This window comes from Salvelinus sp. IW2-2015, linkage group LG25, assembly GCF_002910315.2.
Source record: "Salvelinus sp. IW2-2015 linkage group LG25, ASM291031v2, whole genome shotgun sequence".
Classification (NCBI taxonomy): Eukaryota; Metazoa; Chordata; class Actinopteri; order Salmoniformes; family Salmonidae; genus Salvelinus; species Salvelinus sp. IW2-2015.
The window spans coordinates 25,980,743-26,007,554 of NC_036865.1; the positions used below are offsets into that span (position 1 = coordinate 25,980,743).

At 46.0% G+C, this 26,812-nt stretch overlaps 2 protein-coding genes across 2 annotated transcripts in view; one reads left to right on the top strand and one right to left on the bottom strand.

Moving 5' to 3' along the window:
• Positions 1-10,470, top strand: part of LOC111951937 (storkhead-box protein 1-like) — a 71,648-nt gene extending 61,178 nt beyond the window's left edge. Inside the window, exons 2-4 of the mRNA XM_023970303.1 lie at positions 5,543-5,695; positions 5,950-8,803; positions 9,753-10,470. Coding sequence (XP_023826071.1) covers positions 5,543-5,695; positions 5,950-8,803; positions 9,753-9,906 — 3,161 coding nt within the window. The 3' untranslated portion in view covers positions 9,907-10,470. The remainder of the gene's footprint in view (positions 1-5,542; positions 5,696-5,949; positions 8,804-9,752) is intronic.
• An 862-nt stretch (positions 10,471-11,332) lies between these two features.
• si:ch211-198a12.6 (C2H2-type zinc finger protein) lies at positions 11,333-15,111 on the bottom strand. The gene has a single exon (XM_023970304.2). The coding sequence runs from the start codon at positions 15,014-15,016 to the stop codon at positions 13,358-13,360; it is 1,659 nt and encodes a 552-aa protein (XP_023826072.1). The 5' UTR covers positions 15,017-15,111; the 3' UTR covers positions 11,333-13,357.
• Between the last annotated feature and the right edge of the window lie 11,701 nt (positions 15,112-26,812).

Below are 26,812 nucleotides of genomic sequence, written 5' to 3' on the forward strand. Positions count from 1 at the left end.
GGAGAGCTACCAGCAAGGATTCACCACCAAGTACAAATATACAGGTGAGTCTGTTCTCATGCTTAATTAAAAGATGGCCTGCAGGTTTACGAGACTATGAATCTTCGAAAAAGTTTGTGAGTAGCAAGTTCAGAGAAGATCAACACTATGTTTAGTGACTACTGTACATGTGACATGATACAGGTGGATGCCAGTGTGTGTGTGTCACGAACAGAGGGGGTTTAGCCTTAACAGCTGGCATTTTCTAGTTCCAAAAGAACAGGAAGGACGAGGGCAGTTTGCAAGCTCTGGCAGAGAAAGTGGCCACATATATCGCAGCTCAACAACCAGGTTCTCATCAATAACACATACTGCACTGACTGCTGGCAAGTCGCGAGTGCTATGAAATACTGGGGTTGTTTGCTGTAGTGATGCTGTCTTTGCTCACCTTCCAACATCATGTTATGTATTGTCCACATGTCGTGCAAGCGTGGTGTGATTAATGCATGTGTTTGTCCTGGTGTTGTGTGTGATGCAGTCAGCATGGGATTGCTGGAACAGCATAGTGATATAACCAGCTAAAGGGCCTGATTGGAACACAGTGGCGTTGGACCTGCCGCTGAGGTAGGACACGGCCAGGCACCAGGATGTGCGACCGACCCTGTACAACGACTGCTCTCTCTCATCCAGTGCCCACGTGAACCCTGTTCAGTCCAGCACCAGGAACAAGAGAGTCAACCCTGAGGACTGTGAACTGCCTAGCTCCCTCTCCCTCTTTCTCTCTCTCTGTGCCGCCTGACTGCCCCCCTGCTGCGTGACTCTCCGAGCACCACGAGCTTACACCTACTGGACTCGGAGAGACCCACCAAGGCGAATAGTATCTCTAGAATCCTTCAAACACCTCAACCGCCAGTCACTGTCATCCGACTTATTAAGGACTGTGATATGTAATAAAGCCAATTCCCTTCTCCTCTCAAGCCGACTACTATTTTGGAGCTGTTATGTTGGCCATAAACAAACAATCCCGCCTCCTAGAATATTCCCAAACTCTTTCATTGGCAACGCAGTAAACATTTTTATCAAAACATCAACTTTTCATGTTGAAAACACAGAACCTACTCATCACCACCATCGCTTAAAACGCTCACTTTGTTTTGAGCTGACTTACCTGTCGGCCACGAGCAGCCCCACAGGCCCGGCACCCTGGCTCCACGCCCGGAGCGGCGCCCTGATCAAACCACGCCTGCCAATCACTTTTCCCATCCGCGTTTAAACTCCTCCCACCCGGTCCCGGTAACCCTTGCCACGATAAAACAAACCTCAATACCCTTTGCCATTCAACCCTCACATCTCAGAGCAGAATCTGGATGGACAGCACTGGAATCAAAGAACCAATCAAACCACCTTTTACTTGCAACAAACCAAATGTCCCAGTCCTGTAGGAATGATTGTACATTGACGACATGGACTGCTCTGTCTTCTCTAACGGCCGTGGTCATATAGGCCAGTTTAAAAAAGGCGCTCTCCTACCGATGGAGTGGGCAGGTATATCTCTGCCGGTATCCTCTCAGGACCCACGAGACTAGCTCCACTCCTCTGACGTGTTCACTGCACTTTTGCGCTCCATTGGAAGAGCACTGAGTGATGGTGTGCGGCCGCGCTACCAAAAATTAGGACCCAACGGTGCCGCAGTGCCGGCTCCCTGTTGCGGGCATCGCCATATTCTGTGCCCCCAGTACGTTAGTCTCTGTTGCACAGTTGCAGCCTCGTCAACTTCTGATTAATTCACCGTGTCCATCAAAGCGACTTGCTTCTTCTGCATCTAGAAAGCTATATATAATGTTCCGGGCCCATACTTCAGTGATGTTATGACTCTGTATGTCTCGATTTTTGCCAGTTTATACAAAGGTTTGGAATATTTCTCTCAACAGGCCCTAGGTCCAATAGCCACGGTTCGCCACCAACCAAACAACTCGTTGTTCCTGCGACCACCGACCGGACTCTTGATCAAAGCCCTACAAGATTAAATCATCCGATAGTGTCTCAATGGCTGGTAACTATGCCACTGGTTATCCTTTGCCAGAAGCCATCTCCTAAGGCAACAGACAGTCTCAATCCGCATAGCAATAGTCCTCCAACGAGGGAAATGATTTTCAGCTCTCCTAAACAATCACCACAAACATAGCCACACAGAATATAACCACTGCTTCAAGAGTTATAATTAGACTCAGCAGCCACCCCCTCCCCCAGCAAAGCGGACGGGTAATTTTCTTGGTGGTATGGAGAGAGCTCAAGGAGGTGAGACGCAGCTCGGGGGCAGGGCGCCAAAAGCAGCTGCAGGACTTGCAATGGCCACCAGAAGGGCTGTTGAAATGGCGCACTCACCAGAGTCGATCGTCATTACTGAGCAAGGTAGGTGATGCGGGGGGACGGGCCCCGATGGCTAAGGCTCGTTGTCTAACCAGACCCTGAGGTCCACCAAGCTCTTCTCTTCTATCCACAGGGTGCTTGGTGATGAAAGCTAGTCTGAGAGTGACAAGGTGAAATTAGGCCCGGCTCCTGTCGTGGTAGATGTCTTCCTCTCGTATTGATCAGACGAACCCAGGAGCTTGATACAGGACTGTCCTGAGTATGTGATGCCGTCATACCTGGCAGGGAAGAGGAGGGAGAGAAGATTCAAAGCCCCTCCAGTTATTGTTAATACAGTTTATCTCCTATAAATCTCAATAAAAGTTACGTGTACTATCGGCAGATGAACTCAACTACGTTTATCATCAGGGAACTTAAAAGCTGCACGATATATGCATTAGTACACTACATATAAATTCTCCCACTTGTGAGTGACAGCCTACACATTTTTACCCGCCTCCACACCTCCAGAGTTACCACCCCCCACCCAGCACTCTCTCCTCACCCCACCCCCTTTACCCCCAAATCTGGCCGAGCCTTCTACGGCACCACCCGCCCCTGAACCTCTATATTTCTTATTTTTTTTAACCGCCGCCCCTGCGCTCGAATCCGCCCACCCCCACGTACACTGCCCCCTCCGTGCCTGCCCCGACCCCCCCTTTTCTCTTGTACGTTTCTTAAGCGGAAGTATCAGAAATGAGAATGCGCCCCTGCACGGCCATACCCGGCTCCTACATAACAGGGCCGCTTCCCCCATCCCCGCGCCCTGTTCCACCCTCCCTCACCTGCTTGCCACCATTATCTGGTATTTTCTTTACGCGCTTCTATGCGAGAGCATCCTGGTGGTTGAATGTATGCAGTGATATGAAGCCTCCCATATACATCTGTATAAGTTACCTGGGTGAGCCTTGGTCATCATGTGAGCTGATGAGGGCTTCCTGGTTGACGGTGATATTGGAGGAGTTCATGTCTGAGATGACACAGCAGAGACCTCGGCTAGAGGGAGGAACTGAGACTGGGCCACTGGAGACATCTGCACCGGGGACAGGTCACCTGGAACGCACCACACGCACACGCACACCACACACACACACACACACATACATTGTTAGACTGGTGTAAAACACACACCTTAATTTAGGCAGATCACCAGCAATACACACCTTGAATAGACTGTTGTAACACACACCTGGTTTACACCAACATCTGTTGGAAACTTTTACTGTTGTGGTCTATATCCTTTTCCAGTAAAATATTAATGTCATGCGCCCAGACGAAATTAGTTGATACGTACATTCATTCCATTAATACTGGGATGGACTACATCATTCCATTAATACTGGATGGACTACATCATTCCATGTAATACTGGGATGGACTACATCATTCCATTGAATAACTGGGATGGACTACATCATTCCATAATACTGGGATGGACTACAGCATTCCATAATACTGGGATGGACTACATCATTCCGATTAATACTGGGATGGACTACAGCATTCCATTAATACTGGGATGGACTACATCATCCATACAGACATACTGGATGACTACAGCATTCCATTAAACTGGGACTGGACTACAGCATTCGATTAATACTGGATGGACTACAGCATTCCAATTAATACGGGCTACACATCATTCCATTAATACTGGGATGGACTACAATCATTCCATTAATAGCTGAGGATGGACTACATCATTCCATAATACTGGAGTGGACTACATCATTCCATTAATACTGGGAGGACTACATCATTCCATTAATACTGGATGGACTACATCATTCCATTTTAAACTGGATGGGACTACATCATTCCATTAATACTGGATGGACTACAGCATTCCATTAATACTTGGATGGACTAGATCATTCCATTAATACTGGATGGGACTTACACTCAGTTCCATTAATAACTGCGGATGGACTACACATTCCATAATAGGGATGGACTACAGGATTCCATTAATACTGGATGGACTACAGTATTCCATTAATACTGTGGATGGATACAATCATTTCCATAATACTGGGATGGACTACATCATTCCATTATACTGTGGATGGACTACATCATTCCATATATACGAGGTGGAACATACATGGCATTCCATTAAATACTGGATGGACTACAGCATTTCATTAATACGGGATGGACTTACAGTCTTATTCATTTAATACGGGGATGGACACTCACCGCATTCCATAATAGCTGGGATGGACTACAGCCTATTCCATTAATACTGCGAGACTACATCCATAATACGATGACACAGTCATCTTGAATACTGGAGTGGACAGCTTCCTTATACTTGGATGGATCAGCATTCCATAATGCACGGGTATGACTCCAACGCAGCAGATAGGTGGACGTACAGTAGAGCCAGTTCCATTAATCACTGAGGATGGACTACAGCATTCCTAATACTGGATGGACTACAGCTATTCCATTAATACTGGGATGGACTTACATCAATTCCATGAATCTTGGGAATGGACAGATCATACTGGGATGACTCCGCTATTTCTTAATACTGGGATGACTCAGATCCAATACGGATTGCACAGCATTCATACTCTGGGATGCTGACTACCACATAGCCTTAATCAGCATGGTTCGCATCATTATACTGGGATGGACGTCTTCATATACGATACTAGCCATCCTCCATTAATAACTGGGATCGTGGTACCTTTACGATGGCTAAGTCTTCATATGATGATAAATTATTAACTGGGATGGACTACATATTCCATCATGAATAGCTGGGATGACTACAGTATTCCATTAAACTGGGATGGACATACAGCATTTCCATGATGTAGTCCATCCCAGTATTAATGGAATGATGTAGTCCATCCCAGTATTAATGGAATGATGTAGTCCATCCCAGTATTAATGGAATGATGTAGTTATCAACTAATTCATCTTGGGCATGACATTAATATTTTTACTGGGAAAAGGATATAGACCACAAAGTAAAAGTTTCCAACAGATGTTGGTGTAACCAGGTGTGTGTTACAACAGTCTATTCAAGGTGTGTATTGCTGGTGATCTGCCTAATTAAGGTGTGTGTTTTACACCAGTCTAACAATGTATGTGTGTGTGTGTGTGTGTGCGTGTGCGTGTGCGTGTGTGTGCGTTCCAGGTGACCTGTCCCCGGTGCAGATGTCTCCAGTGGCCCAGTCTCAGTTCCTCCCTCTAGCCGAGGTCCTCTGCTGTGTCATCTCAGACATGAACTCCTCCAATATCACCGTCAACCAGGAAGCCCTCATCAGTCACATGACCAAGGCTCACCCAGGTAACTTATACAGATGTATAGGGAGAGCTTCATATCACTGCATACATTCAACCACAGGTGCTCCTGCAATAGAGTAATTGTAGGTGTCAAAAAGGGGAGAATTATATCTAGTGTACTAATGCTTAACGTGCAGTTTTAAGTCTGACTGTAAACTAGTTGAGTTCATCTGCCGATATACAGTAACTTTTATGAGATTTATAGGAGATAAACTGTATTAACTAATGAGGCTGATCTTCTCTCTCTCTTCCTGCCAGGTATGACCATCCCTACTCAGGACATCCTGTACAACGCTCTGGGTTCGTTGATCAAAGAGAGGAAGATCTACCACACAGGAGAGGGCTATTTCATTGTCACTCCTCAGACCTACTTTATCACCAACAGCCTGGTGAGAGAGAAGAGCTGGTGGACCTCAGGGTCTGGAGACAACGAGCTGCCATCCCCTCCCCCCATCACCTACCTGCTCAGTAATGACACCCTGGAGWGCCATTCACAGCCCCCTCTGGTGGCCCATTGCAAGTCCTGCAGCTGCTTTGCCCCTGCCCAGAACGTGACCAATCCTGCTACTACAACCACTACAGCCACCATGGTTCCTCCATCTCTCCCAGACCAGCACTCGGTTTCTGTTTCTATTAGCGAGTGCACAGGGAAGAGTCTAAAGTGGTCCCGGGACCACAAGCCTCAAGTCCAGCACCAGTCGACCTCGACGGCCGCAGACTACCAGGCTAGCGAGGTCAGCAAGACCACTACGGCTACTGCCGCCAGCCGCAAGGACAAACCGGGGAGGAGGTTTGGCCTCAGCCTCTTCAGGAGAAATGGAGGGAAGAAGGAGAAAGTGAAGAAAGAATATGCCTTGTTCTCGGGTCAGTTCCCTCCGGAGGAGTGGCCGGTGAGGGACGAGGAGGATCTGAACAATCTGCCCAGAGACCTGGAGCATGCCATCATCAGACGCATCAACCCTGAGCTCACTGTGGACAACCTGACACGCCACACTGTACTTATGAAGAAACTGGGGGAGAGAGGAGGGGAGAGAGGGACGGAAACAGAAAGACGAGGGGAAAGAGGGGTGGAAAGGGATATAGGTTTGGACAAGGGGGACAGGGTAGACAGAGGGGACAAGGTGGTGGACAAGGGCATGTCCACTGAGATCCTGACCAGCTCCAAGCCCAGACAACAACACTCCTCCCGGCCCGTTCTCGGAGCAGGGGTTGGGGGCAGGAGATCTACTTCCAAGGCGTCTCGCAGCAAGAGAACGCATTCCTCCGGGGAGAAACAGAAAGACAGGTTGAAGACTAAGGCCCCAGTGTGTGTGGATGTGGACCTAGACAGGGATGACCTGGTCCCCTCTCGCCTCAGACCTGAGGTCCCTATCCATGAACCAGACCATAGAGATGATCCAGGAGCGGTGGAGGGGAAAAGCCTCTATAAGAAACGCATTGACAACCCCTTTGAGGGTCAACCACCTGGGAAAGATACAACCCCAACCCAGACTGTGGCCCCTAGCATGACCCACAAAGAACAGAGGAGGAGAGAGGGAAAGGAAGCGAAGGAGGGGAAAGAGAGGAAGACTTCAGGAGGAGGCAGGAGAGAACGAGTGGGACACCGCTCCAAATCCTGGGACCCGCACAAAGCCAAAGCGACCGCTGATGACACAGAGCATGCTGGAAAGTCTTATACAACCGAGGACAGGTCATGTGACCGTCTCCACTCGAGGGTGTTCACCACCGACCCCCTACTCCTGCACCCCTCTGACACCAAACCCCCCAGAGAATTACCGTCAGACTACAGCTCGGCATACCCCCAGAGTAGCACCCTAAGGATAGACGACAAGGTTAGATATCAGAGGGAGAGAAAGAACAGAGGGAGGGACAGCAGGGAGGGAGGGAAGGAGAAGGAGGGAAAGCATAGAACGACACAGCAAGCAGAATATGGCAGTACAACGGACCATAGACACCCAGCAGTAACAAGCCAAACCCTAGACTCTGATGCCAACCTCCCTAGTACCCACCTCTATGACCCAGTCCCTGCCCATCCGTGCGACCCGGCCGTGCCCTGGCCAAAGCCTGCTGTGCATCGCAGGCACTCCTTCAAACACACTGACACACAGGGAGACCTAACCCACAGGCCTGACCTGCTCTCCTCTCACCAACAGGCTTGCAGTACCACCCCCAACCAGCATGGTCTGGTACACAGCAGTGGTGGCAGTAGAGAGCACAGGAGTCCAGGTCATGAGCATGAGGACATTGATGGGTTAATGGTGGAGAGTAATGGCTTTATGATAGAGAGTGATGAGTTTATAGAAGATGATCACAGGCTTTACCAGAGAGCAGAGGAAGAAGATGAGGATGCCTGTAGTTCTCTGTATCTGAGTGAAGAGGGAGTCATTGACAACAGAGAGATCTATCAAACACGAATGTCTCACTATCATGACTCTCAGTCCCTCTACCATGATCCTCAGACCATATACCAAGACACTCACTTCGACCACCAAGACCCTACTCACTACCAGGACCAACCTCACTCCTCTTACCACGAGCCCCAACCCCACTTCCCCGACCCCCATTCTCTCCAAGGAGACTGGGATAGCACTTATGCGGAGGAGCACWCTTCTACCATCCACCAATACCCCTCTCTGTCCCCTCACAGCCCCCACGGACAGGATGAGGAGAGGTGCGTCAGAGTGAGCCGCTCTACCCTTAGCCACCTCAGCCAGCCGTCACCAGGGACCCACAGCGATCCCAGCCCCAGGCGAGGAGCCCCGATCCTTGGGGAGCGACGGCAGGACGCCAGCCTCTCCCTGGAGGGTTTGGAGCATGCTRGGGCGGCAGACAGCAGCATATTTGACTACTGCCAGACCAGCGAGGTGGAGTCTGACGCTGAGACCCTCCATAAGTCAGCAGACGAGGGGGACGGGGAGTCGGCTCACTGGGGTTGCGGAGTAGAGGAAGACGGGGAGGAAAAGGGGGGCTGTGAGACCCTGAAGGAGAGAGGAGGCCTTCAGAGCTCAAGTATCAGTCTGGGCATGTCCAGTGGAGCCGGAGGGGGAAAGATGATGGGGGAGGCAGGGGAGAGTCAGAGCAACACAGGAGACAGCGGGATAGACTCGCCACGGTTAGTTTCTTTGTATTAATCATCATCGAACATCAATGGATTGCAGTTATAACACTTTTAACAAAAGGTCTCATTATATTTTGTGAAGGGATTGTGACAATTTGCACTACCTATTTATTATTAATTGACCATGATATTCACCAGCATTAGTCTTTTTTATGAAAGACAAAATACTCTTATATCTTCTCTTCTCCCTTAATGAATATGCCCCAGGAATGGAATTTTTCCGGGCAGCAGGACCTATCCTCCTCCCATACTCTCCTCTCCTGTTCTAAGGTCCCAGTCTGCCAGAAACACATAGAGGCATTTGGCCCTTAAATCCCCTGTTTATTTGTCTTCTCACCTGTGACCTAGACCCCTTTCTCCAGCTGTAAACCTAGCCTCTGTCTGTGGCTGASGTAGAGGCAACAGGGCCTACAGGGCCAACTGCCTATAGCGCTGGCCCAGGGAGGGTGGAGGAATGTGGAGCTGCAGTGAAAATAAGCTGAGGCTGGAGGTAGTTAGATGACCCATGGCCCTGGTCGGCGGTGTRCCTTCCCTCTCTTCCCTTTTCATGTAAATGGATATAAAGCTGAACAAACACCCCGTAGCCAATTAGACCAGGCAGTATTTATACAGAGGGGGATGATTACTGTGAATAATGAATGGGTAAACCCTCACGTTTAACATTGAAGAGGGGAAAAGWTTTGCATGAACTTTTAAAGAACTTGGCTTTTTCCCTTTTGTGGTGAAGAGTAGTTTTTTTTCACCCTGAATTTCACAGTATAGTTAGTACCTGATTAGKTATCCCCTTCCCCTTTCCCTGAATGTGAATGTGTGTCTATCAGTGTATTCCATATTGTATTTCTATCCTACTGATATGGTTCATCTCCCCACAGGAGCTTGTTGTGTGCGTTTTATAATTTATACTATGCATTTACACTCGGTTCTTCTATGTTTCTCCCTACAGCACCCGTGTGACTCTGGCAACCAACAACACAGTGATTCTGGAGGGTCTAAAGAGGAGAGGTTTCCTACAGAACCTGGAGAAACTGCACTCCAAGAGCTCCGCCATGAGACCACAGAGCTCTTTGCTACAGCTCACACCAGTCATGAACGTATAGAAACCATAGGTCCCCCGAGTGCATCTCCGAGGGAGGGACAATAAGCTCCCTGACGCAGCTCTGTGTGAGGGCCCATGAGTCCCATGATGCAGCGCCGTCTGTTCCGCCATCAGAAAGCGTGGGAAGTAAGAAGAATGTGCAATCAGATATGGGGTTCACAGCCTATCTTCATGGACATTCCAGCATCTGCTTGTTTCACTGCTGTCATAAACTTGCTGTGAACATCTAGCTTTTCCTCATTGTCTATGCTGGTTAGTTATCCAGTCCTCCCGGGATAGTGTATAAGAGCAACTTGTGGGTGCTCAACCCAGACCTGCCCCAGTGGATGTCCTTGTATATTATATTCCTCCCCTTTCTGTATATAACATTTAACAGGAATATCCTGAGACGTATTCGGCTAACGACTAGTGAATCTGCTGCAATGAATGCATGATCAATCGATAGGTGGATGTAGGAGGTAAGTACTATGAGTTTGCATGGTCCTTCCACTAGGCCTGAAATTGAATTTTCATACCTTTCCTTGTAGCCATGTGTAACACAAATAAATATTTATGTACCACACAAGCCACCGCCTCACTGAATGTTTTGTTGACATTTAAGAAATTAAGTAGTACCTTTTGCTTCTCCATGTAACCCTTCCTCCACCAGCATCTAGGGCTTAGCTTTTCAGCTCCATCTGCCAGGCTCTTTTGTATTTAATAGTAGTACCTACCTACCCACCCTTTAACCTGCAATGACTTTGCCTTTCACAGGATTTCCTCTTGTAAGTAAACAATTTCATTGACGTCGCTCAGTAACGGCCGATACAAACCAGAACCTGGCAGACAGAGGTGATAATGTAAGTCCTGGGTGTAGGTGGAGGCTCCAGGGACAAGGTGTACATGGAGAGAAATCCCAGCCACATCAACATGGCTCTGGGAGAGCTCGGGTTAGGAATTGAGGTGGTTTAGTGTTGGGTGATTGCGAGATGACGTGGGTTGTTTAACTTGTTTTAGTTTTTTTTAATCATTTTTTAAAATCAGGTCATTGCTAAACATTGGGACTTTTACAACTAGAAGGGACGGCTATAATTTTTGTTGGGAATGAGGTAAGCAAACCTTAGACAAGGCTGCCCCCAATTGGACGCAGTAAAAAATAAATGGAGGTATGTTTGAAAACTCAAATGAGCCAATGGTTACAGTAGTCTGTGGGGGAGGCAAAAGCGTTGTCACTTACATAACTCAGAAATTCGCACAAATATTTAAGTGGAAGGAAGTTTTCAAATCACATGGATTAATGAATATTAAACTTCTACATTGGCCCTGCCCACTATTGTATTTTTAGGGCATCCCAAACTGAGTCAACATGTAACAAGAAGCATGTGGGTTTCATTACCAGACTTAGATTTATATCAAAATAACAAATCAAACAAAAGAAACCATTGATGCAATGTTGACAGTCAACTTTTATTTATCCATATATGTAGCAGTCAGAAATGTGGGGAGAGGTGGAGCTGGGTGGGACCTCTACTGTAAGCAGAGTCATATAGGGATCAAAAACATTCTAACTCACTTCCTTAATTCAACCTTGAAGAAAATCTACATTGAAGGCCAATCAACAAAGACAGGAGAGAAAATGAAATGACAATGAAGATGTAACAGTGTGCAAACACAATGTACATAGAAGCCCCAAAATAATAAAGTAATGACATCAACTTAAAATAATGGGTGTAAATTAAGAATAAAGGAGTTGCCAAAACATAAGTTTTTGTTTGTTTTATGACAGTTCGGCATACATTTCTACAGCATGCAGTAAGGCACCTATCTAACACAAGGAATAAGCCTATGCTACCGTTTGAAGCACAACTGTTATTCAAAAAGGGGTAAAAGAATAAAGGCTGCTCAATTTTAAAAAATCCTTCCAAAAAACAGTATAATAGCTATTCTTCCCTTTCAAAATGACCCAAACCATATTAAAAAAAATAAAGTTTTTTTAATTTTTTATATATACACACAGAACAGTAAATAAAAAGCGTAATCCCAAGGAATTTGGAAAACCTGGAAGTTCAAAATCAAGAGTGGTGTCACTAAAAGCAACCTATAGTCATCTAGATAGGTAGTAAACACAATCTATTATTACACTGTCCAATTTGGTCACTTCTACTCCCAAAACCATTCAGTGAAATCAACTATAATTCTATACACTGCTAATTGAATGAGTAAAGAAATAGCAAGAAATAACTCTTGAACATCCGAGTCCATCGTCTATCTAATAATGATGTTACATTTGGTGCTGAAACAGAGAGAACTGGATAGGGAATCAATTAAAAACAGACACAAGTCAACTTCAGATAATGCTACCAGATAGTTTATTTTTTTACGGTGCATTTTGTCCATTTCTCCTTTTCATGACTGTTAATTGCATCCCAAAAATACAGAGGCTTGAGGCAGTATTGCTCTCCACACTTTAGCTGTACAGTACAGACCACATCACCGGGTACATACCCATCCACATAGAGCTGCATCTCACTGGATGGAAACCCAGATATGACAGTATGTACATACGAGAGCAGTAGCAACATTTCCTGGTAGCTCTGTAACAAAAACAATTAATGAAAAGGAATATGGAGAAGGGAGGTGAGAGATTACGTGGATGTTACTATAAAAGAAAAATACATCTAATTTCTGGAACAAAACTGCACAGTAGTCACCTATACAGATATATAAAAAAGGATAAATCAACAATTATTTACATAGGATTTGTCTCCCCCCATGAGTTTACAGGTGGTAAGATGGGTTAAAAAAAATGCACATTTGAAAAATTGCTAATTTATGCCATCAAGACAGTATGACTTGATCGCAAGTTGCATCAGTAGCCAAGAGTGGGAGATTGACCTCAACGAAGGTTAAATTGGAAATGCACTCCATTTAGTAGGGGGAGAATTATGCAAGAGTGAAATAACTACAAGTGTTTCTCTCCGTTAGTCAGGTAACATTTATCATCTAGATTATCAAATCATTTTTCTTTTCTTTAAAAGCAATCAATCAAAAAGAGGGGGTTCTGGAGCGAAAGTCACAATCACAAAGGAGAAATACAGGCTCATTCAAAATGTCTCACACAATTTATTCAAAACTAACTGATCTGAAAGTCCTAGGAACTTGTCAAGCAACCCAACTTCAACAGCTCGTCTGTAAAGGGTTATTATAAGTTCAGGCTAGAACTTGTATTTCTCTTTTTCTCCTTTTGAAAAGGATATTTTGGTTGTGTCATTGTCCATTTGTATCGACTGATCCACACAGAGACAAATTAAACTCTGCCCCTGACCACTACACTGTTACTGGGAGAGCTGCCCGGGTTTTATTGGCTGTAGTCCTTGTCGTCTGGAGCTCGGGACCGAACAGAAACATCACAGGGGTGGGTGTCGGTCAGGGCTGTGTGTGAGTGAGAGACAGAGTAGGTGTGTGTAGGGATCTCACTGGTCAATGTGGATTCTATGATGCCTGGAGAGAGAGGATGAATGGTTGAAGCCTTTTCCACACTGGGAGCACCTGTATGGCTTCTCGCTGGCCAGGATACGCTGTTTGAGGATGGTGGTGTGGGGGAATCCCTTCGTCGAGGGAACTGCACTGTACTGCTGCTGCACCACTACCTGTTGCTGCTGCTGCTGCTGCTGCTGCTTCTCCTCCTGGTGAACACGCTGGTGCCTGGACAGGGAAGAGGAGTGGTTGAACCTCTTCCCACAGTGGCCGCAGGTGTAGCTCTTCCCCTCCGAGTGGACTCTTTGGTGGCGGGACAGGGAGGAGGAATGATTGAAGCTCTTGTCGCAGTGGTTGCAGGTGTACGGTTTGTCTCCCGCGCCTCCCCCTCCCCCCTGGTGCATCCTTGACTGCTGCTTCATAGTGGACCCGTAGGAGAAGGCCTTGCCCTGGGGAGGGGAGGAGTAGATGCGTGCCTCCAGGTGGACCTTGTGGTGCCGGGAGAGCGAGGAGGAGTGGTTGAAGCTCTTGTCGCACTGGGCGCAGGAGTAGGGTTTCCCACCCGAGTGGACCAGTTGGTGTTTCTTAAGGTGGCGCTTGCGGACAAAGCTCTTCCTGCACTGGTTGCACTTGTAGGGCTTCTCCCCAGAGTGGATGCGCTGGTGCTCCCGCAGGGTTGCGGCTGCGGCAAAGCACTTCCCGCACTGTGTGCAGCGGTGAGGCTTGTCCCCTGCGTGGGTTTTCTGGTGCTGCTTCAGGCTAGAGGCCGTGGTGAAGCCCTTTCCGCACTGGGAACAGGTGAAGGGCTTCTCCCTGGCGTGGAGCTCCTGGTGCTTTTTGAGGTGGCGCCGGCGGATGAAGCTCTTCCTGCACTGGGTACACTTGTACGGCTTATCCTCCGAGTGCATCTTCATGTGCTCCCGCAGGGTGATGGCCGCCGCGAAGCTCTTGCCGCATTCCGAGCAACGGTGGGGCTTCTCCGGGCTGTGGATCATCTGGTGAGACTTGAGGTTGAAAGCGTCGATTACCCCCTTTCCCACCATCTCCACGCCTGTGGTGGCATACGCTTTCTCCTTCATGTGGATCTTCATGTGCTGCTTGAGGCTCGACTCCACAGCGAAGCTATCGCCACAGTGCACGCAGATATAAGGGTTGGTGGCCTTGTGGATCTCGAAGTGCTGGTGCAGGTCGGCCATGCTGCCGAAGATCTCTCCGCACTCGTTGCATTGCAGGCCGTGGGCCTCGTGGATAACCACGCCATTCTCGGACTCCACCGTCAGCTCGCCGCCCACGTGGTCCGACTCCACCTTAACCACATGTTCAGTCTCGGTTTTTAGCAGCACCTCTCCCAGCAGCGCCTCCCCCTTGCCCCCGCCCCCCATGGTGAAGCACTGGATCTCCCCGTGGTGGTCCGGCTTGGTCACGTAGTCGTGGTCAGTCTCTGTGACGATGGCATCCACACAGGCCACGGCAGTGAGCCCTTGGATCTTGGCCAGGTCGGCCCCGTGGATCTCCAGCTCCAGGCCACGTTTCTCCTCCGTCATGATCTCTGTCTCGGCCGCATAATGCAGGTCAACCTGGCTGTGGGCAATGACACACTCCGACCCCAGCGTGTCAAGGCCGGGTGTGTCACACTCAGTCTCTGAATCGGCCATGAGAACACACTCCAGCCCGACGACCTCCGTTTTAGAGCCGGACGGGAAGCTTAGAGGGACTTGGGGTAGGAAGAGATCCACTTAGTATGGCTAGCACAACAGGGTTGGTAGTAGTGCTTAGATTCTCAGTCAGTCAGAGACCTGTCAGGTGGAAGCAATATAAGATACAGATTAAGTGATGTGACATTGAGCTATCATTTACATCTCAACTAAGTGTTTCCATGCTAATGACGTGAACAGTAGTACTGTAGAACAGTTTCAATGCTACGGATACTAAAGCACAGAGCTGCTGGTGTAACAGTAATAGATTCAATTATAGGTATTTATCCTCGCAGAAAAAGGCAGAATGCTGTTCAGTTTGTGCAATACAAACCAAGAAAACATCTGAAACTTTATAAGGAGCCATAGCTTCTGCACTGACACACTTGTTATTAGCCAGATATCTAGCCAGCCAAGACCCCCAGCTAGCAATAATTTAAGGCTAACTAGCMAAGTGACTAGGGTACCAGTGTCAACAATACACAGAACAAAATAAAATTACAAAATACTTGTATTTATTCTGCAGAGACAAAGGGTGTATCCCGTAATCTAACAAAGGGCAAACATTTCACGAATTTAGAAATTATTTTAAACAGTTGAAATACATTAATACTTCGTTAGCTGACTATAAATTGCTATCTAGCGGGCTAAATGTTATTTAGCACCAAAGTTATGCGCAAGAGCTGAGGCTACCTAGGCAGATGCAGAATGGATATCATGCAATTACTGACTAACCGATATAAAAGATGGACGAGAGTTTCACATAAGCCTTAAGTTCACAAAAAATGTGAAATGGCATGAAAATAGTCTAAACACATTCTTTAACTAGGTAGACCAACATAACATTAACCACCTTGGCTACATAGCCAACATTAGCCCGCTAGTTAGCTGGCTAGGGGAGGGGAAAACAACTTGACGACACAGCATTGTTAGCGGCTAATGTTTGTCGAGTTAGCGCGCTAACTAGCTTTGTAGCTGATAACTAGCTGGCTAGTTAGTTAGCCGCATGGCTGAACAACAAATCAAGAGTTTCCCCCTCATATGTGCAACAAACCTTACATTCACCAAAGTAATTTTTCCACGGTTACGAATACAATAACGAATGCGGAAACCCTGACACAGCTTGTGCGCAGTTTTAACAGGCCATCTTGTCTATGCCACACCACCACTTTCCAGCTAGCCAGGAAACATAAGATGGCTGCCGCTACGCTAGCTTCCGCCCTTCAAAGCGCATTTCAGAACTACGAGGGGGTTTCCCAAAAGTATTACAAAACCCATATTTAAGTAACGGTAGGATGAGCCACAAAGGCAGAAAATACATTTGTATACAACCCAAATATACAACACCGAGGTGCAGATGGGGTAGTTTTTCGCCATAATCCGATAAATCAGCCTGAAACAAAGATGGCTAACATTATCCGGGCGAGGAGTTTTCGCCTCGCTAAAAAGCCCGGGAAAGGCGACCCCATTTTATATAACAATGCATAACAAAGCACGGCTCAAATGCCTTCGAAATCATAAAAYACACACAAGACGAATGGCTTATAATCTTAGTTAATTCAATTTACCAATGTATTGCAAGATTGAGAACGTTCGAGCACCAAGCTACCCAAATATCCTCGAGATGCGACAGCATTCCATGAGCATATTTTCAGCCCACATTCAGTATGGCCTAGCCTCGCGAGCTACTGCGCTAGCGTACTTTGCTAGCAGGCTACCTAGCCTAGATATCAAGCTAACTAGCTGGCTATATTCCTAGCCAGCAAGTACATACGGGGCCCGAGGTCCATTTTCTTGGGACCGTCACTGGGTGAAAATGAGTCACAGAAGTAAAATAACATTTGATAGTGGAATATTTTCAATTTGTRCAGAATTTAGGAATATATAACTTAACTAGATATCTGAATAGAAAATAAACGTGTACACAATTATCAACTAATCCTATACCCTGTTAATAGTCAACCTAAACAGACAAAATAAACAGCTGATTGGGATATTAATTAGTGTAGGTCCGCAGGGTACCCACCTCTTTGTCTTCGGGGTATGATGAAACAAAAAGTTTAAGGGCTCTGCACAACCGATTTCTMCTGGATGCTTGCTTGCGACTGACTGTCTGCAACGTCTTCCTCTCTCGCTTTCTGTAGAGCTTGCGCCACTGATCTTCTGGCGCCAACAACGCATTGTAGCTTGTCACTGGCACATCAATCAAGACTGCCCTCTATAGCCCCGGAGTAAAACATCGATTCAGGCCACTAAGGTTTAGGCCGATTGTCTACTGTACAAAGTCGCCTTCACTACCCTCCTCTCTTCTATCCCCCCTATTCTCTCACTCTCTCTCGCTCAATTCAATTCAAAGGGTTTTATTGGCATGGGAAACATATGTTTACATTGCCAAAGCAAGTGAAATACATAATAAACAAAAGTGAAATAATCAATCMGTAAACAGGGAACATTACACACAAAAGTTTCAAAAGAATATAGACATTTCACATGTCATATTATGGCTATGTACAGTGTTGTAGTGATGTGCAAATATACTGAACAAAAATATAAATGCAACATGCAAACATTTAAAAGATTTTACTGAGTTACAGTTCATATAAGRAAATCAGTCAATTGAAATACATTCAATAGGCCCTAATCTATGGATTTCACATGACTGGGAATACAGATATGCATCTGTTGGTCACAGATACCTTAAAAAAAGGTAGGGGCCTGGATCAGAAAACCAGTCTATATCTATTGTGCCCACCATTTGCCTYATGCAATGTGATTCATCTTCTTCACATAGAGTTGATCAGGCTGTTGATTGTGGCCTGTGGAATGTTGTCTCTCTCCTCTTCAATGGCTCTGCGAAGTTGCTGGATATTGGCGGGAAATGGAACACGCTGTCGTACACGTCGATCCAGAGCATCCCAAACATTCTCAATGGGTGACATGTCTGGTGAGTATCCAGGCCATGGAAGAACTGGGACATTCCAGAAATTCGGTACATATCCTTGCGACATGGGGCTGTGCATTATCATGCTGAAACATGAGGTGATGGCTGCAGATGAATGGCATGAAAATGGGCATCAGGATCTCGTCAAGGTATCTCTGTGCATTCAAATTGCCACGATAAAATACAATTGTATTTGTTGTCTGTAGCTTAAGCCTGCCCATACCATAACCCCACTGCCATCATGGGGCACTCTATTCACAACGTTGACATCAGCAAACAGCTCGCCCACATGACGCCATACAGGTTGTCTGCAGTTGTAAGGTCGGTTCGACGTACTGCAAAATTCTGTAAAACGACGTTGGAGGTGGCTTATGGTAGAGAAATTAACATTCAGTTCCCTGGCAACAGCTCTTGTGGACATTCCTGCAGTTAGCAATAGCCAATAGCTCCCTCAAAGGGTTAGGGTTATGTACAAGTTGAGATACTGGGGTGCAAAGGAGCAAGATCAATAAATACCGTATGCTGATGAGGTAGATTGGATGGACTATTTACAGATGAGCTATGTACAGGTGCAGTGATCTGTGAGCTGCTCTGATAGCTGGTGCTTAAAGCTAGTGAGGGAGGTAAGAGTCTCCAGCTTCAGAGATTTTTGCAGTTCGTTCCAGTCATTGGCAGCAGAGAACTGTAAGGAGAGGCGGCCAAAGGAAGAATTGGCTTTGGCGGTGACAAGTGAGATATACCTGCTGGAGCGGATGCTACGGGTGGGTGCTGCTATGGTGACCAGTGAGCTGAGATAAGGTGGGGCTTTACCTAGCAGAAACTTGTAGATGACCTGGAGCCAGTGGGTTTGGCGACGAGTATGAAGCGAGGGCCAGCCAACGAGAGCGGTGGGTAGTATATGAGGCTTTGGTGACAAAACGGATGGCACTGTGATAGACTGCATMCAATTTGTTGAGTAGAGTGGTGGAGGCTATTTTGTAAATGACATCGCCAAAGTCAAGAATCGGTAGGATGGTCAGTTTTACGAGGGTATGTTTGGCAGCATGATTGGAGGATGCTTTGTTGCCGAAGTAGGAACCTATTCTAGATTTAATTTTGGATTGGAGATGCTTAGTGTGAGTCTGGAAGGAGAGTTTACAGTCTAACCAGACACCTAGGTATTTGTAGTTGTTCACATATTCTAAGTCAGAACTGTCCAGAGTAGTGATGCTAGTCGGGCGGGCGGTGTGCGGGCAGCGATCGGTTGAAGAGCATGCATTTACTTTTACTTGCATTTAAGAGCAGTTGGAGCCACGGAAGGAGAGTTATGGCATTGAAGCTCATCGGATGTAGTTAACACAGTGTCCAACGAAGGGCCAGAGGTATACAGAATGGTGTCGTCTGCGTAGAGGTGGATCAAAGAATCACCAGCAGCGAGAGCGACATCATTGATGTATACAGAGAATAGAGTCGGCCCAAGAATTGAACCCTGTGGCACCCCCATAGAGACTGCCAGTGGTCCAGATAACAGGCCCTCCGATTTGACACACTGAACTATATCTAAGAAGTAGTTGGTGAACCAAGCGAGGCAATCATTGAGAAACCAAGGCTGTTGAGTCTGCCAATAAGAATGTTGTGATTGACAGAGTCGAAAGCCTTAGCCAGGTTGATGACTACGGTGCACAGTAATGCTTCTTATCGATGGCGGTTATGATATTGTTTAGGACCTTGAGCGTGGCTGAGGTGCACCCATGATCAGCTCTGAAACAAGATTGCATAGCGGAAAAGGTATAGTGAGATTCGAAATGGTCGGTAATCTGTTTGTTAACTTGGCTTTCTCCCAAAGCCTTAGAAAGGCAGGGTAGAATAGATATAGGTCTGTAGCAGTTTGGGTCTGGAGTGTCTCCCCTTTGAAGAGGGGGATGACCGCGGCAGCTTTCCAATCTATGGGAATCTCAGACGTTACGAAAGAGAGGTTGAACAGGCTAGTAATAGGGGTTGCAACAATTTCGGCAGATCATTTTAGAAAGAGAGGGTCCAGATTGTCTAGCCTGGCTGATTTGTAGGGGTCCAGATTTTGCAGCTCTTTCAGAACATCAGCTATCTGGATTTGGGTGAAGGAGAAGTGGGCGAGTTGCTGTGGGGAGAGCAGGACTGTTGACTGGGGTAGGGGTAGCCAGGTGGAAAGCATGGCCAGCCGTAGAAAAATGCTTATTCACATTCTCAATTATTGTGGATTTATCGGTAGTGACAGTGTTTCCTATCCTCAGTGAGGTGGGCAGCTGGGAGGAGGTGCTCTTATTCCCCATGGACTTTACAGTGTCCCAGAACTTTTTGGGGTATGTACTACAGGATGCAAATTTCTGTTTGAAAAAGCTAGCCTTAGCTTTCCTAACTGCCTGTGTATATTGGTTCCTAACTTCCCTGAAAAGTTGCATATCACAGGGGCTATTCGATGCTAATGCAGAACGCCACAGGATGTTTTTGTGCTGGTCAAGAGCAGACAGGTCTGGAGTGAACCAAGGGCTATATCTATTCCTGGTTCTACATTTTTTGAATGGAGCATGCTTATTTAAGATGGTGAGGAAGGCACTTTTACAGAATAACCAGGCATCCTCTACTGACGGGATGAGGTCAATGTCATTCCAGGATACCCCGGCCAGGTCAATTAGAAAGGCCTGTTCGCTGAAGTGTTTTAGGGAGGGTTTGAGTGATGAGGGGTGGTCGTTTGACCGCAGACCCGTTACGGATGCAGGCAATGAGGCAGTGATCACTGAGATCTTGAAAACAGCAGAGGTGTATTTGGAGGGCGAGTTAGTTAGGATGATATCTATGAGGGTGCCCGTGTTTACGGATTTGGGGTTGTACCTGGTAGGTTCATAGATMATTTGTGTGAGAATGAGGGCATCAAGCTTAGATTGTAGGATGGCCAGGGTGTTAAGCATGTCCCAGTTTAGGTCACCTRGCAGCACGAGCTCAGAAGATAGATGGGGGGCAATCAATTCACATATGGTGTCCAGGGCACAGCTAGGGGCAGAGGGTGGTCTATAGCAAGCAGCAATGGTGAGAGACTTGTTTCTGGAAAGGTGAATTTTTAGAAGTAGAAGCTCKAATTGTTTTGGTACAGACCTGGATAATAAGATAGCCTGCAGAGTTCTATCTCTGCAGTAGATTGCAACACCGCCCCCTTTGGCATTTCTATCTTGGCGGAAAATGTTATAGTTAGGGATGGAAATTTCAGGGTTTTTGGTGGTTTTCCTAAGCCAGGATTCAGTCACGGCTAAGACATCCGGGTTGGCAGAATGTGCTAAAGCAGTGAATAAAGCAAACTTAGGGAGTAGGCTTCTAATGTTAACATGCATGAAACCAAGGCTTTTACGGTTACAGAAGTCAACAAATGAGAGCACCTGGGGAGTAGGAGTGGAGCTAGGCACTGCAGGTCCTGGATTAACCTCTACATCACCAGAGGAACAGAGGAGAAGTAGGATAAGGGTACGGCTAAAGGCTATAAGAACTGGCCGTCTAGCACGTTCGGAACAGAGAGTAAAGGGAGCAGGTTTCTGGGCACGATAGCATAGATTCAAGGCATAATGTACAGACAAAGGTATGGTAGGAAGAGAGTACATTGGAGGTAAACTTAGGCATTGAGTAATGATGAGAGAGATATAGTCTCTAGAGACGTTTAAACCAGGTGATGTCATCGCATATGTGTGGGAGGTGGAACAACATGGTTGGTTAAGGCATATTGAGCAGGGCTAGAGGCTCTACAGTGAAATAAGACAGTAATCACTAACCAGGACAGTAATGGACAAGGCATATTGATATTAGAGAGAGGCATGCGTAGCCAAGTGATCGTTTGGATCCAGTGAGTGGTTGGGCTGGCTGGGGACACGGCGATTCAGACAGTTAGCAGGCCGGGGGTAGCAAGCGAGCAGTTATCAGGCCGGGGCTAGCAAGCTAGCATAAGGGCTTTAGAGGGACGTCGCGATGGGGGAAAGTCTGTTTTTGCCTCCTTGTGCGGTGACGTCGATAGACCAGTCGTGGAATTAGTAGGGTTCTAAGTAGCAGAGGGGTCCAAGTCCAATTGGCAAAATGGGTATAGTGGTCCAAGAAACTGGCTGATGGATCAGCTAACAGTCCAATATGCTCTCGAGTAGCCGCTGTCAGGACGTTGCCCTCTTTGGGTACAGCGAGCACAATCCCCCTCTCTCTGTCTCCTACAACCAGGCTGCTGTGGTCAGAGAGGTCGTAAATTCCTGGAGGAGATTATCTCCTCATGGCCACAGTATAGAGAGAGAGTGAGTGTCATAGAGAGAACAAAGGAATTTCTTCCACCTCACAGAACTGGAGAACCGAACGACATTTATGTTCTGGAGAAGGTATAAAAGATCGGTGAAGAATCCAGCTATGAACTGGTCCATTTGGTACAATTTTGTGAAACTCATGGGAGACAATACGGCCACATTACCATAACGCTGTTTATACAATAGCCTCAGATATGAGGCTTACATCTAATTGTTGTATAAGTGAATGAGTGAGGATGATACTGATTGTGAAATTGTGTAATGTGATTCTGGACTGTTTAATTAAGGAAACTCCAATTCCCTTTGGAGTTTAACTAAATCAGAGGACCACCCATGAGCATAGTTATGGTCTGGCGTCCTGGGACAGGCCCTTTTCTGCTCTTCTGAATAAAACCCCCACCCGGGTTTTCTATCACCAGACCGAGCTTACCTCAATTATGAGAGGGCTAAGGGTTGAGATGATTGCTGAATCTTTTAACCATCCCACGTGGTTAAACTCTTAGACTATCGATACCGACAGAAAAAGAACAAGTCTTTGATATGAATTACTAGTCTGCAGCTAGGAATTCGGTATCATTGAACGCGAAGACCGACAACCGCCGAAACATCTATCCTATAACGACATGAATGAATGTCACTCTGAACTATCCATTCTAACCACAACAGGCAGACAGACTCTCCAACAGAAACAAACTTTTCAACAGAGATCCCGACGACACACTGAGCGTAAATATATATATTGATTGCAATTGTTCCCGAATGAGTGAGCATTCACGTGCAAAGGATTAGCATTTCAATTGTTATAATTATCACTCTGTCTAACAAGCCGCCATACCGGTTTAGCCCACTAGGGCACATCCCCCTATCATTTCTTTGTAAACATATCTATTTTGTTTGTTTGTGTGATGCATTTCTGTGAATTACTTAKTAAATAAATTATTTTAAGACAATTGATGTATGGATGACTCATAGTGAAGACTGGGTTCATGCAGATAACCAACAATTTACGACGTTTGGAATGAGACTAACGTGAGGTAAATAATAATTCATTAATCAGAAGACTAAGTGATCAGATATTAAAATATCTGAAAGTTATATTAGGAAAATTATAACTTTCTAATCTGAATATTTTCCTTGGTGCCCCGACTTCCTAGTTAATTACAGTTACATGATTAATCAGTTTAATCACGTAATAATAATTACAAAGAATTTTTGATAAAGATAAGTCTTCAGTTTTAATGATGCCAAAGACACGACACCGCGGTTAGCAGAATGGGCCTTCAGGGGACGTCGCGCCTGAGTGGCCTGTTGGGATCCTCAGGCAGATTATGTCGGTATTCCAGTCGTGAAGGATCGGCGGGGTTCCGTGCCCCGTACCGGCAGTAGAAGGGGTCCGGATATTGTAGCCGAGGAGTGGGCTTCAGGAGTAGCCCAGGAGCCCTAGCCAGGAGATGGGTCTAGCATGGGCTAGCTCCAGGCTAGTTGGTGCTAGCTCCGGGACGGAAACGTTAGCCAGGAGTAGTCAACCAGGTTGTGGTTAGCTAGCTGCGATGATCCAGATGGAAAGGTTCAGAGTTTGCGATAGGAATCCGGGGATATGGAGAGAAAAATAGGTCCAGTATGCTCTGGTTTGAAACACGTTGTACGAACTGGCGAGAGCTTTCCGAGTTGTGGAACCTTTGTTKCCCCCAGCACAAGGTGGACCTTTGTAAGGATCATGCTGTTTAATCAGCTTTTTGATATGCCACACCTGTCAGCAATGTTCCCTCAAATTGTTTGGGGCACTGAGCAAATTTCAGGTCTGCTGAGCGCAAACTTGAACATAGTTAAAATTCTGTGCAACTTCCAGCACGTGTTTAATGTGAAGGCTGTAACCGCTTTAAGCACCTAGGCTGTAACCGCTTTAAGTTACAGTTTTAACAGTGGCCATGTAGACTACTGTGGCTATTTGATCATAATGKAGGCCTACCAGAGTGGCCTACCACAAAGACAATAAAATGCATCCCATAATATTTTAACATGGAAGTAGCTGTTCTATCTTTCAGCCTACAATAGCAGCCAAAACATGCAGGGCTTGACATTAACCTGTTTATTAATTTGTCCTTCAGACAAGGAGGTGACTGAAAATGTTGTTGTATTGTTTGATGCAAGAAAGCACTTTACAAAATAAAATGCATTATTACTCCCATACCATTATTACAGAGAACCAGACAAAATATGCTACCCTCTCAAAATACAACACTGCCCCTTTAAGACAAACAAACAACTCTTTACCTGACTTGCTTTTCAAAGACGTGTAGAAATGTACACCTTTTGTGCTCTTGTAGGAAGCAATCACTCCCCTATTGCTGACTACAGATAATCTATAACTGGGCTAATAACTCACCAACTAGCAAAGGATATGAACAAAATGTGCACATGTGGCTACAGGCAGCGCCTGCTTTGATCTCAAAACAAGCGCATCTACTCACAACCACTCATGATGTAAACACAGTTCAGTTCAAAGTAAATGGCACAGATCCATAAATGGCAATGGTCTATTTCAAATCAAATCAAACTTTATTTGTCACATGCGCCATATACAACAAGTGTAGACTTTACCGTGAAATACTTGCTTACAAGCCCTTAACCAACAGTGCAGTTCAAGAAGAAGAAAATACTTACCAGGTAGACTAAAATAAAAAGTAACACAATAAGAATAACATAACGAGGCTATATACAGGGGGCGTGTCACGCCCTGTGACTAGGGTGGGTAGGCTAGTTTTGTATTGTCTAGGGTTTTTGTAAGTCTAGGGTATGTAGGTCTAGGTGATGTGTAGGTTTATGGTGGCCTGATATGGTCCCCAATCAGAGGCAGCTGTTTATCGTTGTCTCTGATTGGGGATCATATTTAGGTAGCCATTTTCCCTTTTGTGTTCGTGGGTTCTTGTCTATGTGTAGTTGCCTGTCAGCACTCATTTGTACAGCTTCACGGTTTGGTCAGTGTTCATTCGTTTTAAACCTCTCTGGGATAGCGTCCCACCTGGCCAAAAGCCAGTGAAAATGCAGAGTGCCAAATTCAAATAAATTACTATAAAAATCAAACTTTCATGAAATCACACATACCAAATTAAAGCTACACTTGTTGTGAATCCAGCCAACATGTCAGATTTCAAAAAGGCTTTTTGGCGAAAGCAAACAATGCTATTATCTGAGGATAGCACCCCAGTAAACAAAGAGAGAAAAGCATACTTCAACCCTGACCCTTCATCCCCCTTCAACCCCAAAAAACGCAGAAATAAAAATATAATTCATGCCTTACCTTTGACAAGCTTCTTTTGTGTGCACTCCAATATATCCCATAAACATCACAAATGGTCCTTTTGTTCGATTAATTCCGTTGATATATATATCCAAAATGTCCATTTATTTGGCGCGTTTGATCCAGAAAAACACCGGTTCCAACTTGCACAACGTGACTACAAAATATCTCAAAAGTTACCTGTAAGCTTTGTCCAAACTTTTCAAACTTCTTTTGTAATACAACTTTAGGTATTTTTTTACGTAAATAATCAATAAAATTGAAGACGGGATGATCTGTGTTCAATACCGGAGGAAAACAATGTGTAGCATGCTTTCTGGTCACGTGCCTCTAACAAACAGTACACTTCACTGGAGCCTCATTCTGAACATGGATACTTCTTCATTTCTCAAAGGAAAAACCTCAACCAATTTCTAAAGACTGTTGACATCCAGTGGAAGCGATAGGAAATGCAGGAAGGTCCCTTAGAAATCTGGATTCCCAATGAAAACCCATTGAAAAGAGAGTGACCTAAAAAACAAAACAAATCTGAATGGTATGTCCTCTGGGTTTTTTCTGCCAAATAAGTTCTGTTTTAATCACAGACATGATTCAAACAGTTCTAGAAACTTCAGAGTGTTTTCTATCCAACACTAATAATAATATACATATATTAGCATCTGGGACTGAGTAAGAGGGAGTTTACTCTGGGCCCGCTTTTCATCCAAACGTGAAAATGCTGCCCCCTATCCACAAGAGGTTTTAAATAAATAGAATGTACGCATACCATGCTGCGCCTTGGTCCGATTCATACGACGAACGTGACAGGGCACCAGTATCGAGTCAGTGTGCGGGGGTACAGGCTAGTTGAGGTAATCTGTACATGCAGGTGGGGGCAAAGTGACTATGCATAGGTAACAAACAAACAGCGAGTAGCAGCAGTGTACAAAAGGGAGGGGGGTGTCAATGTAAATTGTCCGGTGGCGATTTTATGAATTGTTCAACAGTCTTATGGCTTGGGGGTAGAAGCTGTTGAGGAGCCTTTTGGTCCTAGACTTGGTGCTCCGGTACCGCTTGCTGTGCGGTAGCAGAGAAAAGAGTCTATAACTTGGGTGACTGGAGTCTCTGACAATTTTACGGGCTTTCCTCTGAYACTGCCTATTATATAGGTCCTGGATGGCAGGAAGCTTGGCCCCAGTGATGTACTGGGCCGTTCGCACTACTGACAGTCCAGTCTGTTATTGGAACTCAAT

Coding starts and splice junctions, on each gene's coding strand:
- si:ch211-198a12.6 (XM_023970304.2), bottom strand. CDS start 15,016: ATGGCCGATTCAGAGACTGAGTGTGACACACCCGGCCTTGACACGCTG.